This window comes from Pinus tabuliformis, chromosome 4_1 (assembly GCF_031772625.1).
Source record: "Pinus tabuliformis cultivar Carrire ecotype Pingquan chromosome 4_1, CPIR1, whole genome shotgun sequence".
NCBI lineage: Eukaryota > Viridiplantae > Streptophyta > Pinopsida > Pinales > Pinaceae > Pinus > Pinus tabuliformis.
In genome coordinates this window covers 380,910,029-380,924,759 of record NC_142303.1, presented here as the reverse complement: position 1 = coordinate 380,924,759, position 14,731 = coordinate 380,910,029, and the positions used below count along the sequence as shown (strand labels likewise).

The window sequence follows — 14,731 nt, the reverse complement described above, 5'->3', positions numbered from 1 at the left end:
TTGGCAGGAGCATGAGGAAGCCGCATACACTGAGTCGATTGTGAGTATCAGATACCCATATATTGGTTGCATTCAGAGGGTAGCTATTTGGCACATGTGGCTTCCAGCGGTCATCAGTACTACATAGTGGCAAGCACATGGCAGTTTAGCATGCATCAAATTAGTTCATAATATATGGAGCCTATATATTGATTGCATGTAGGGACTAGAGATGAGGCACATATGGATTCCAGCAGTTGGCAGAGCTATGCCACAACTAGTCCGACTATGGAATGTAGGGATTTAGTTGGTTGATAAATCACTCTATTTCGTGATGAGCGGAGTCATCGCAGGGAGTGATCTAGTTCACTCTTGGGTTGGCACATGGGGGTTCGTAGAGGCCTTCATCGTATGGCGAGGCAAGCTTTCTCTATTGTTGCACAGGTTCAGAGTTAGATTTGGATGGGTAGGCTTTGGCGTCATGGAGATGCCTGGGCAGGATGTATTTTGCCTCTATCAGTATTTCATCATTGGGTTCCAGGAGAGGAGGATACAATGTACGCACGATGGGAAGTCTATTAGAGCTAGAGTGATGCAGCGACAACATGGTGGCGCCCTTTTCAGGCTAGCATGGGACCTGAGCATCACAGTACTTAATGGCTCAACGACCTTTAGGGATGAGCTAGCTACTACAGGGGAAGATCATTCAGATTCCCCATTGGGCTTTAGTGAGTCGTTGATGGCGTGGGGAACTTCATCAACATGGTAGGTTGGTCAGTAGGAGGATATCAGGAGGAGCTCATGCAGGGGAGACTTGATTTGCATAGGGATTGGGTCGTATCTTCAGGGGACCACCATAAGAGTGCATGAGATAGACTACTCGGATTGTGAGTGGAGAAAAGGGTGCTTCACGTTCATCAGGTTGGCTTGGGATCCTGATATCGAGGGACTCCTTCATTATAGGACAGTGCAGAAGTTAGGGACGATCCAGTAGCACATTTGGGTCCCTGATATAGTTTGCAGCGACAGTGGGGGTCCACAGTTAGAGATGGCACTTGTTTAGGAATTGCTTGAGGACAAGCAATTTATGGTGGGGAGGACTGTAATATCCCCAATTTTGATTTTTTATTTAAGGGGATTAATGGAGTTTATTGGGGAGGTGCTAAGCATAGCACAATTTTGTAATTTGGGCATTGTAGACATTTTTGGCATATGGGACTTAGGAGAAATAGAAAATTATAGCTCTAGTGCTAGGTTGCACGAAACGGGGAAACATGTACAAGTTTCCAAAACGGGAAGCGATACGAAATGCGACCTCCCCAAATTTTGGAAACGGGGAAATGCGAATATATATATATATATATATAGATATATATATATAGATATATGTGCAATCATAAAGCATACATGATACATTATAATTTATTACACTTAAACATTAAGATTTAATTTACATCACATTTACTCATGAATGATCACATAATGAAAATAAAAATATCGGAATATCCAAAAGCAACCTTTATTATATATCCAAATCTCAAAATCAGCCTTTATTTATATTAATATATGAGGCTGCAAGTACAATAAAGACTATAAGGCTGCAAGAGAGAGATCCAAATCACGGTTTTCTGCATCCACACCCCATTCTTTAGAAGGACCACTGTTGTATTGGGAGTCTCCTCCTACATAGTCGAACAACCTTAGTGCTCTTGATTAAATACAAGTTTCATACCCTAGTACCCTACATGATCTTGATTATTGGGAGTTTCCCCTGCATAGAGGGCTTGGTTCTCTTGATTAAATACAAGTTCCATACCCTAGTACATGATAAAATCCAATGGAAACATTGCAATTCCCCCAATCCTGAAATCCTGAAAAACAGATAAGTCTGCTGGATTTTGAGTGAGATCTAAAATTCTACTTTCTCCATATGAAATCCAATGAGGGCGAAACCACTCTCAAACATCCTGAGTCATTTCATGGTAATGTTAAAATTTAAGTAAAAGGATGAAAATGAAAAGTAAAGGAGAATATCATTTTTACTTTAAGAATTTAACATTACCATGAACTGCATATGCCTCAAACTTCCTTATGAACTGCATATCAACACTAGGGCAAAAATTCACTTTTATAACTTTAGACATGCATCTAGAAGCAACTGGAAGTCACTAACATACCCTAAAAATAAATTAAAAAGCAAATTAAAAAAAACACAAGTTAATGAGGAAATGTGGGTCGTACGACTGTGAAATGCGTTTCCGGCCATACTAGCCACGTTTCCGTTTCGGGAAACGTGGCAATACAGCCGGAAACGCGTTTCACGGCCGTACCAAACGCGTTTCTGCGTTTCGTACCAGTTTTCGTACGAAAACGGACCTCTGTACCATGTTTCCTGCAACATAGCTCTAGTGGAATGTGGGGGCCACAAGAGAAGGAAATTCGACCCAATGGAGCAATTCGCACTAGTGAGAAGAGAGAGAGGAAGGAAGAAGGGGTACGAATTAGTGGAAGGTGGGGACCAACCACTGTTTTACAAAACGGCCGAATCGACTCCGACTCGGCCGAGTCGAACCGAGTCAATGGCCTGGGGAGTGACTCGGCGAGCTAACCGGTCCGGTTGACCGAGTCACATATGACTCGGCCGAGTCATCCAATGACTCGGCCGAGTCATATGTGACTCGGTCAACCCGGCCGGGTCCGTTATGACTCGGCCGAGTCACTGTTGGGACGGCTGGGCAGCGTAAATGATAAAAAAATTTCACTTTTTTGGTAATTTTTGACAAAGTTAAATGCAGTTTATGGATTCCAAAGGGTAATAGTAATTTGTTAAATGCTTTTGGGGTCCATTTCCCCCTCCCAAACCCTATTTAAGACACCCAAATGCTCTCATTCACTCACAGCAGTCTTATGCATTTGAGTGAGAGTCTTCTTTGAGAATTAGTGAGCAGTTCTTGAGCTTGTTTTGGAGCAGCAGTGAGGAGTCTTGGAGGAGCATTGTAGCTGGAGTGAGTAGCTTCTTGGGCAGCCATTTGGAGCAGCATTGAGGAGCTGATTCTTGGAGCAAGCTTGAGGAGGCAGTTTGTGCCTGGAGGTATTTTTTTCCACCTCTATAAATCTGTTTTTGCTTAGTAAATTTTAGGTGCATATCAAGAAAGCTTAGAGAGTGTTTTTTGTCAAATAAATGAACATTGAATCAATTTTTTTTTTTTTTTCATTTTCAGATTGTTTTCCTAGTCAAAAAATGGCACCTAGAGCAAAAGATCCTGCTTGGGCATATGTTGAAATGGTTGATAGTCAGATGCATTGCAAATTTTGCCATAGGAAAATTAAGGAAGGTCCTGGGGGCATTAATAGGCTGAAACAACACTTGGCAGGGATTAGAGGCCAAATTACCCCATGTACCTCATCAGAAATTGAGGAGATTAGAAAGAATTTGTTGGCCAGCTTTGAGAAATTTAAAGAAGATAAGGCTAGGCAAAAAGAGATACAGGCTGAAATTGGGAGGAAGAGGGAGATACAAAAAATGATGGCTACCAACCCCCACTATGATTTTGAGGGTTCTTCCTCTATCCCTCAAACTGAGGCATCCAACCCTTTCTGTTATGTTCCTCCCTCTTTTGGTTCCGTTCAAGATAAGGGAAAGGGTAGAATGAATTTGACAAAGGGTGATGTGACTATCAAAAGTTATTTCACTCCCTCCTCTCCATCAGATGCACATGGTCCTGAAGTTAGTAAAGGTCAAATTCAGCCCACTTTAGATGACCATTGGAAGAAAGAATTGAGGGAGACTGCTTGTGACTACATAGCTAGATGGTGGTATGATGCTGATATCCCCTTTAATGCTGCTCGTTCACCATATTATGAGCCTATGTTTGATGCCATACATGCTGCTAGAAAAGGCTTCAAAGGCCCTACTATGCAAGAGCTAAGGGGGTTTCGTTTGCAGAAAGAAATTCAATCCATTAATGAGTATTTGCAAGAGTTCAGGGACTCATGGGCAAGAACAGGGTGTACCATTATGTCAGATGGATGGACTGATCAAAGAAACCGTACCATCATAAACTTTCTTGTCTTCTGCCCACAGGGAACCATGTTTTTAAAATCAGTTGATGCATCTGATAAGGTATAAGATGGCCACTTGTTGTTTCAGCTATTGGATCAGGTTATTGAGGAGGTGGGGGTGGCTAATGTTGTTCAAATCATCACAGATAATGCCTCTAACTATGTTCTTGCTGGTAAACTGTTAGAGGAAAAACACAAGACCATCTTTTGGACCCCATGCACTGCACATTGCATAGACCTCATGCTTGAGGATATTGGAAAATTAGATTGGGTCAGAAACACTGTAGATCATGCCAAAATCATAACAAAATTTATCTACAATCATACACTGGTTTTGAGTCTCATGAGGAAACACACTGGAGGCAAGGATATTATTATGCCTGCCATCACTAGATTTGCTACACTTTTTTTGACATTGCAATCTATGCTTTCCCAACATAGAAACTTGCAAAAGATGTTTTCCAGTGATGAATGGAATCAAAGCAATTGGTCTAACAAACCAGAAGGCAAAGAATTGAAAATGAAAGTCCATGAAGAAAGTTTTTGGAGAAAGGCAGCAGAGATTGTGAAGCTTGCTGAGCCACTAGTTAAGGTGTTGCGGTTGGTGGATGGGGAAAGGTTGGCGATGGGCTTCATTTATGAGGCTATGGATCAAGCAAAGGAGCAAATAAAGACAACATACAAGGATAGAGTGGCAAAGTATGGGCCCATTTGGGCAATCATTGATGAAAGATGGAACAATCAACTCCATCGCCCTATACATGCAGCCGGGTATTTTTTGAACCCACGGTATCATTATAAAGCTAAGGAGTCAGGAGCTTTGAGGGGGGAGGTCAGAGATGGACTGGTTGATTGCATTGAATGCATGATCCCATCGGAGTCTGATCAGCTGGAGATACATCAACAGGTCACATCCTTCAGCAATGCAACAGGTACCTTTGGGAAGAACCTAGCAAAGATTGCAAGAGAAGCAGATGAGCCAGGTAAACAAAAATTTCAATTTTCAATTTCTTAATGGTTTTACAGTTTTACTTTTTTTATTAAAGTTTGTTAAATCATTTATAATTTGAAAGTTAGATATAATTTGTAATTTTGTTGAGCTTCAGCCTTCATCTAACTCATAATTCATTACACTCCTATGTTTTTTGCAGCACAATGGTGGGAGGCCTTTGGTGGCCAGTGCCCTCAATTGCAAAGGTTTGCAATTCGTATTTTGAGTCAAACTTGCAGTGCATCTGGGTGTGAGCGCAATTGGTCTGTCTTTGAGAGGATTCACACAAAGAAGAGAAACCGTTTGGATCAAAAACGGTTGAATGATCTAGTTTTTGTCCAATACAACCTTCGGCTCAGACGAAACCAATTGCTGAACAAAAGACCTGATTCAGATCCCATTGTGTTGGAAGACATTGATCCAACATCAGATTGGGTAGTGGAGAGTCGTCCACCAGAGTTTGATCCTGATGAGGATCTTGATGAACTTGAACATGTTGTTCAACTTCAGCCTGTTCAGTTGAATGCAGATCCCAATCCACCAGCCTCAGTCTCACAGCCAGCAAGGACTCCAGTTGTAGGTGCTTCCTCTGCTCAGCCACGACAGAAGCCCAGCCGCATATCTGCTCTATCTCAGCTTGCATTTGCTGCATAGCCTGCTAGTGGTACTGGTACCACTTCTACAGTTGCAGTTGGAGACGATGATGATGATGAGGAGCCATGGGGCCCCTTGTCTGACTCTGATGATGATGATCCAGAGATTGGTCGAGATGATCTTGGCTCCTCTGGCAGTAGCTACTAGCCAGTAGAACTAGTATTGCAGTCTGGTCACCATCACAGTTTACTTTTGTTGTAGAGGCCATTTCTAGCCTCCTTGGTTATTTGTATTTTGTTTTGAGTCTTTGATCATGTATGACAGTTGACTATGTATTGCCATTGGGTACCATTTTGATATAGTGGATTGGTTCATGAGCCTACTTTGATCATATGTTGTCTTCCATCTATATTATAATGCTGTGTGTTTGGAAACATGAATAAAAATCTTTAAAATTATGTTTAAAATATTTAAAATTATGTTTTTTAATAAAAAAAATAAATATTTAATGTATTTTTTACAACGACCGAGTCATTGAAATCGAGCCGGCCGAGTCATTACCGTTTCGGAGTCGGAGTCGGAGTCGATCCTCGGCCGAGTCGGAGTTGGAGTCGGAGTCTTAAAACATTGGGACCAACAAGGGAGAGAGGGACAATAATTATAAATAGAGCTTGGAGGTCTCCATTTGGTACTTTTGATAATTTGACAATTTAGCATTGGTTCTCTTGAGCTACCTAGCCAAGACAACCGCGCTATTCAACACAAGGAATTTCCGAGCGGGAATTCCACCCTCATTTCGGAGAAATTTGAGTGTCTCCCTAGTGAGGCAATATGGTAGCTCAGTTCAGAGTTTCCATTAGGCACATTTACAGTCGTTTCCTTCAGCTAGAGCGAGTTTCCCTTGGACACAGAAGAGAAATTGTGGCTCTTGGGAGGGCCAACAAAAAGGGGAATTTGGGCCAGCCAATTAGTAGAGAATCCTTCCACAAAGAGGGCTAGAGTTTCTTGTCAATTTGCAGGTTTGTTGGTGAGGCATTAGGGAGAGCTGAGTTGCTCCAATTCTTGGCCTGCACAGGGGCTCACTGGGCATTTTTATGCAATCACTTGGGCAAGGACAATCTATGGTGTGGCTACGGAGGAATAAGGGAAAATTTGGGAAGGAGATTTTCTAGGAGAGATTTGGAACATTTTGTAGCAGATTTCATCTACAACCAGTTAGAGGTCCACACACAAATTGGGGTCAATAGGGCACGTCAGACTCAAACCCAAACCCTTTCTGGGTTTTTGTGGGTTATTTGAGAGGAGGCTAGGATTAATTTTGCACAATTTTCTGAGCACTCCTAAGGGAAGAATTCCTAGTTGCTTTCAGCAGTCAATAGTAGAAATTATTGGAGGAGAACATAGTTATTTCGGGGACCATTTCCACCACTTGGGTTCGCGAGATATTTTTAGGTTTTGTTGAGCTGGTGGAGTAGTGCCTGTGGCTAATTTCTCAGAATTTTTGGAGCAGTTTGGAGGGTTAAATCAGCAATTCCTTTCCAACGACAACGACAATTTTCTGGGTGGATGCAGATTTGGTAGTAGAGTCATTTCCAGCATTTGGGTACCATCATATTCACCTGGAACCTTGCCTTGCTTGTTGTAGCAAGCCCAGGTTCTTCTGTTCCTACTCATTGTACTCCATCTGATTAATTTAATAAAAGGCTCATCATTTTGGGTGTTATTTCTGGCGTAATCTAGTATTTCTGCATGTGTGTACAATTTTTATTGCATGTTTATGATTTCACTATTGTTATCACTTAATATTTCCATTAGGAATATTACTTGCTTTTATCTATCCATTTCCATTATCTTTGTCAGATATGTGTTTTACACTCGAATGCAATATTCTAATCTATTCTAAAGGTGCATATAGTTCTTTAAACTTTAAAGATAAACTCTGTTTTTTCTTTAAATCAGTTTAATTTGTCTTCTTGCAGTGAGTTCTACACAGTGATTCCGCATGATTTTGGCTTCAAAAAAATGCGTATGTATCCAATTCCTTTTTCTTTCAAATTTAGGCATATTTCGTTATTCAATTAAATGTGTTTATTGCCTAGAAAGATTGTAATGAATCCCTTTTGATGTTGATCTTTGTCCTAGTTGTCCAGTAATCTCATGGTTTCTTGGTACTGGACATAGAGCTTGGCAATTAAGTCATATAATTGTGTGTGATTTTTTTATTGGTTGATTTTGAGCTATTTTGGATATTTGATATGGATTCATTGCTACGAATGGCCAAATTGGGTGATGCTTCATACTTGTAAGTTTTAAGGTGCCATGTTTTTACGAATATCTTTGCATTATTTCAGGTGATTTCATCATCAACACACCACAAAAAGTGAAGGGGAAGCTAGAAATGGTATTGTTTCAATATTTCCCAGTGTTGTACTGTTCTATTTTCATCCTAAATACTATAGTTTGGAGTCATTATGGACTGAAATGTTATAGGAGCAAATTAAAAGATGTAGATCAAATTTCTAAGCATAAAACAAGATGGAAATATAATTGCAGTGCAAATTTACTGCCTGTTCTTTTGGGATAATTAAAAGTGTCATCTTATAATAATGATGCAGGGATGGTATAAATGGGATGGCCAATGCTGTTCCGCTGAGGATTTTAGTCTCTAGCTTTCTATGATAAGTTTTTAGTGCCGCATGCCCCTTTTCTATTAATGATTATTGATCCCACATGCATTCAGGCAAATAATATAAGATATAACTTTTCCTAGTTTCATAACTTAATTACTCTTTAGAATCTCCTTTAGAATACTCTTTAGGATCTCCTTTCTTTCTAAAACCATAATACCCTTGCCACCTTGGTAGTTTCTTTTCCCCATGTTAGAATATAGAAATAAGATTCAAAAGAATATATAGGTTGATTCACTTTGTTTGTCTGATAAATAGTATTGGTCTTTGTGGGCTGTAAACAACATTATAAATTTCATCATTTTAATAGTTCTTACATTAATGTTTTACTAACAGCCGTGCATAGTTTATTTCCTATGACAATCATATAGAAAAGGGACAACTTTGGTTCCTCTGTTTGTAGTTGAACTGTTAAACCTGTTGTGGCCTTTCTGAGAGACACTGGTCTGCTTTGGATATCCGTTCCCTTGCGTGTGGTGGTAGTAATGGTATTTGAAGCTTTGAATATTTTCATTTTGGCTTAACTATAGCTACACTGTCAAAGCTGCTAGCTGATTTTATTTTAGTTTGTCTATTATTATAAATTTAATATGCCACACTATCAAAATTGAAATCAATGCATTGAGAGGCTATTCATTGGTCTGTGTGGGCCGTTGTCAACCCAAAAATCACCTTATCTACTGATTGTCACTTTGCCTTTGTTATCATTCATACCTTGGTCTGAACCCATAAGCCATTTGAACTCTTGTAAATTTTCAATACTTTGGTATATTCTCTTTGTTAGCATCCTACCCTAACCTCCCTACTTTAGCCTACATAGGAGTTAATTAACTGTTGTATGCAGCCATCCTCTTTATATAAGACTCGTTGCCTCAAAATCTAACAGGCCTTGGGAGGATAGCTCACAAGATGAGCTAGACAAAGGGACAACAATATGAGTTGTCACAAAATCCTTCTTTTTGGGAGACATTCACTTCAATTTCGTCCATAAATTTCTTTGCCCTAGTTACTAGCCCTAAGCTAACCCTAGTTTTGGATTTAGCTTCAACTTGGGGGCTTCTTGAGGGTTTCATGTGCCTTTTTCTTGTTGAAAATCATTGTTTGAAACCCTTTCTCCTCACCTGGACCTTTGGCTGCCCCAACTATCAACTTATTGATCAAGCCCTAGGTCTTGGTTTGCTTATATTTGGTCTCTCTAATGAAAGTGTATTGCCTCCTCTTGGAGCCTTGAGCCTAAAATTGTGTCTTTCCATTGTAGATCTCTTTGTTTCACCTCACACCTCAAACCTAGAATACCTATTAGGTGACCTTCCACATATCAGGACTCCTCCTATCGGTGAAAATCTGTAAAGAGTAGGGGGTTTTGGCTATGGTGATAATGGGCCATTACCCCATTGTTGCCTCTTGGTCTAGTTTAAGCCTAGTAGACCATCCCTCTCCTAGGTCTACTAGATTTTGCGGCAACATTTTTGGTGTTGTTGCCAGGGACACGAGGCGTGCGTCTTGACCCCATACGACATGATCCTTATTTGGTGACTCCATTGGAAGATTGAAACCCTTTTTCTTCATTGAACTTTATATTCAATGGTTAAAGGGTGAAGCAAGCATCTCTCAAGGCGTCTTAAAATTTCAGCTGGGCAATTGTCGTTTGATTGTCATGCAAAGATCAAGGCAATGGCTCTTTGGGAATTGCGTGAGTTTCTGCATTTGAAGAATGAAAGTGGGATATTGGTCATCGTTTTGACAAATGATCCGATACATGATACTGATGATGATGTTTCCCTTCCCCCATCTCCCTCACCATGTCACTCCCAGCATGTCTATAAGGACAATGATGGGAATGATATGCCTAAGGTTGGTATTCATCGAAAATTCATGAGCTTGATTGTTGAATTCTCTATGCTTTGGTTGCAAGAGAGGGTCCAATGGCGTAAGTTGGATTTCTCTTCCTCATTTGTAATCCCTTTTCATGATGCATGGTTCTCTTATTTTCCGACCTCCCACCCTTATTGTTCATTAAGCTAGTCTTGCAAAGGAGGATGTGATATCTTGATGTCCTATCTCACAAGAATTCATATGAACGAAGATGTTATGTTGATCTAATGATATGCTAGTTATATTGGTTGTATGATTATACTTAGCTCATGCATTGTATAATAGCATTGCATGGTAGTGTAGGTGCATTGCATGTTCCTTCTTTCATAGCTAATATCATCGTCTCATGCTAGATTAGATTGCATGTATATTAGAATTGCACTTAGTTTAGACTTACTTGGATTATTTCTTTTATGAAAAACATGGGCGATAACCTACACCTAGTGCACATGCTCCCAAATAGTTTGATTGTAATGTGCAGGTTACAGGTCTGCGCCCTAGGAGATTGTTGGAGTTCTCATGAATTCTCCGTTTGAGTACATGGATCATGTGCTCTATGGTGAGCTCATGTCCCAGTTGGAGCTAGATGTTACCCACCAAAAGTGGGTGACCCCTAGGAGAAATTTTCCACTGTTCATCTATTCAGCCAACAACCAACAACCCTTGATAGCCATCAGTACTCGATGTGACGTGCCATTCATATCTCCACCTCCTACATCGGTCATATGTTTCCTCGCCCATTTGCCAAGAACACATATTGGAAGGTGTAATGACCTTTTCAGAATTAATTCCCTAAATCCTACCAGGTTTTAACAACTATAATTTAAACAAGAATTTATCAACATAATTCACTCATACATACCTGCTTTCCATGTTTGAAGTCGATCCTCAACTTTTGAAGCTCCAACCTTGCTCCCGTTATCAAAATGACCAATTCCTCCCTGCCAAATTGGGCACGACCTCGGTACCCAGCTCCAGAATACTTCGAGAATTCAACACTTTGGCCCCCATGCCCAAAAACTTCAAGAACAACCAAGGCTCAGTGTCATTCTATTAATAACTCTCCTTAATTCTTTCCTCTAACTCCAAAGAAAGTAATAACCTTTCATTCCCCCCTTTCACAAAATCCCCTTCCCTTTCTTAAATAGCAGAGGTTCCTTCCTTTCTATGCATTCACCCACCGTCTTATGAAAGGATAATATCTTTTGTTAAACGGTGGCTGCCTTGTCATGTTTCTTCATTTAATTGAGTTACGGTGGCTGCCTTGTCATGGTTTGCATTAAATTGAATCGAATGACACCTTACATGGAGTGACATCACCTTTCTTTTGATTGTGTAAATTAGTATATATAATGATTGAATAATATTTATTTTATAACATATAAGATTTAACAATAAAGTTTGGATTTAGCTTATGAAATTATTTAAATTATGTCTAGGGTTATAAGTTTATTTGTATACTGGGGTATAACTATATTTATGGGGTGGTAAACTTATGGAGAACTCAATATATTCATTATCTCTGAATATATATATTCATTCTATTTATGAGGGTTAGGTGTTTAATTAGCACCTTTGACAATTAATTTATTCACTCTATATTTAGACATTCTTCAAGAGTAATTAACACATATACTAGTGTAATATATGTGGTGCATGCATATGTAGCTATCATATGCATGCCTCACATGCATGCTAATATTGTCATGCTACTCACGCTTCAGGATGGGTTGTTAAAAAAGGTGGGCATTCGACCTTAAAAGTACTTTATTCATTTCGCATGCGGGTGCTTATGCTTATTTGTATTTGGGCATTTGACATGGATTATGTGGTAACCTGGAAGGAAGATGGGATTTGATTGTAGTCTTGTTAAATAACCTTAAATGATGGGTTAATATTCAATCCTAGTCCAATGGGACCTATTGTTGCCCGGATTGTATAGGCACCATGACAACTGCTCAGGGCGGAGGTTGTCACTCTGATCTCCGCCCACTCCGTTCTAGATGTCTCCCAACAATAGGCTATGCGGGGTAGTCCCTATGGAAATGAGATGAAGGAAAACAAGTTGGGAACCAACTTGCTTGGGAGACACGGATGAGTGGCCTAGCTACTCGGTAGAATTTTAGCAAGATTAATGATTAGATTAGATTTCAAATATGAGAACAGTGCTTTATGGAGTCACAGTTCTTGCTTTTTATAAATTGAAACCAAGTAACCGGATGGACACTTGCTGTTTAATATGATAGACTATCTTATATGATATGAAATTCCTAAGAGCTAGATGTGATGCAAGGATGCTGGTTACTTTTAGCTTAAATGTCTAATCTAAATAGAATCTCTATCTTAATTGTTTTGAGAAATAGTCCTTAGAGTAGGTTGTGAAATGAAAGCCAACGGGAAGCAGGTAGTGGCTTGATTAAGATACCTTCCCCTATGTTCCACCCACCCAGTGCCTCTAGTGCTGTAGAGATTGTGGCTCTGACGACTGCAAGGTCACTATGTTAACCACTAAGAAGAGTTGAATCCCTTAAGCTAATTGGAAAAGGGTTGCCCTAAGAGTCTATCAACCTAGCTTATGCTAGGAGGTAAGTTCTTAATGCAGGCTAGATCCTAGAATGCTTATGCAAAATAGATTGAGTGAAGTCTTCTTAAGTTAAGATTGTTTATGTTATTTAAGTACTTAGTGTGAATTAACTTATAGCCAGAGTACTTAACAATGATTAGATCGCAATCTTAAGACAAGGCAAGTGCGTAAAGATACAATTGCCAATATTCAACAATATTTCACAAGGTGTTTAGAAATGATTACTTGAGATATGCCAATGACCAATGTTGAAATGCTTACTTAGAACGATAATCAATAAAACTCAAGATGCCAAGTGCTTAAGATAAACAACTAAGATATTAAAGCCTCTTAAGATTATGATTTTTACTTAGAGCAATTATCCAATGATTTCTTAACAATGCCTCAATTAGATGTTAAACATAACGATGCCAATTAGATCTCAAAGCTTAAACAACTTAGATCATCAATGAGATTAGAGAGTCTTGAGTGTGTTAAGTGCCAAGTTAACAAATGTTAGATTCCAAAATCACTTTAAACCATGAAATTTGCCGAACTTATGAGGTAGAAAATTTCCCAATGCTTAGCCAATGTAGATTTATAATTTTAGACCTCTTAAGATGTTATATGTGACTGTTAGGACAGCAGTAAGAAAGTTGTAACAACAACAACGAAAACACCTTAGTTTCAATAGATATCAAGCCAATAGTGACTGGCAATGATTAGTAAAATGCCCAATAACTTGCGAAAGTGAAATATGAGTTTTAAACCACTTTAAGATGCAGTATTTAGTGCTATATCAGATCTGAAAAAAGTTATTATAGCAGTAAATGAACTAGCAGATCAGCAAGCTAATGATACTACAACCAATGCCGTAAATACCCAAAAATAGGAAAAATTTACCAAACTTGAAAAAATCAATTTTTTGAGCCTTCTTTAGATGTGTGATTCATAAATTGTAGATGTGATTAAGTAATTTACACAGTAAATTCCAGCAAATAGAAAATCAGATCTAGGCTAGATCCTATATGCCCAAGTGTCCAAAATTAATGAAAATTTAGATTTTGTGGTTTTAAGTGATTTTGACCAATTCAAAGGTAATTTTAGGCTTATTATATCACTGTTAATACTGCTGTAATAGAACAGAGGCAAAATGAGGGTTTAGAGATCAAACCCTAGGCCCAAGGTCTTGAAGGTCAACTTGCCCAAGTAGCCCAAAACTTCTGCAATGATCTTACGCCTGAAGACACAAGATTTTGAGCAAATTTCTCCTGCAAGACCACCAAGGAATTAGTTTTCAATTTTTTCAAAGATGGGACAGGGGAAAACTAGGGCAAAATGGGCCAAGGAAGGCCAATGCTAGGCCTACCAAGGCTAGCGTTGTGGGCTAATGAGGCTAGGATGACAGATTAGGGGCTAAAGAGGAAGGCATAGGCCAAAAAGAGGCAACACTGGAGGGACAGAGGCAACAAAGGCTAGACGCTGGTGTTTTTAGGGTAATTTAGGGCCTAAAAGGCCACCGTTAGCCCAAAGGGCATTTGTTAAAGTCAAGGGAAGGCAGCCGTGTGGTCTAGGGCCCATGACTAGGCCTTCTAAGGCCTTCAATCTCTAACGCTAGGCCTAGAAGGGGAGGCTGAGGCCTTTAGAGGCTATGTCCTTCCTTAAAAGGGTAGAAAAGGATGATGTAGGGGCGGAAAAAAATGGCGCGGGCCCTCTAGAGGTTGGATCTGAGCCCAGAGAGGCTTGGAAAGGGAAACCCTTGCTTCAAATCTTTTTTTTCTCCTCTAGATTTGAATTTTGTTGTAAAATCTTTAGTGGGTAGCCCTATATTTTTTTCTAGAGACTAGATCTTACCTCAAGGGCCTAGATCTAGCTCTACTTCAGCTTGATCTTTTGATTCAACTTGCAAAATTGAAAATAAAATACGCAAACCCCAAATATATACAAAAATTCTTAAAACCCCAAAACCCAAGTTAGCAA

General features: G+C 39.5%; 1 protein-coding gene across 1 annotated transcript in view; it reads left to right on the top strand.

Moving 5' to 3' along the window:
- LOC149175887 (poly [ADP-ribose] polymerase 2-like) overlaps positions 1-14,731 on the top strand; it is a 445,779-nt gene that overhangs the window by 156,284 nt on the left and 274,764 nt on the right. Inside the window, exons 11-12 of the mRNA XM_089419780.1 lie at positions 7,606-7,652; positions 7,978-8,027. Of these exons, the coding sequence (XP_089275906.1) occupies positions 7,606-7,652; positions 7,978-8,027 (97 nt within the window). The remainder of the gene's footprint in view (positions 1-7,605; positions 7,653-7,977; positions 8,028-14,731) is intronic.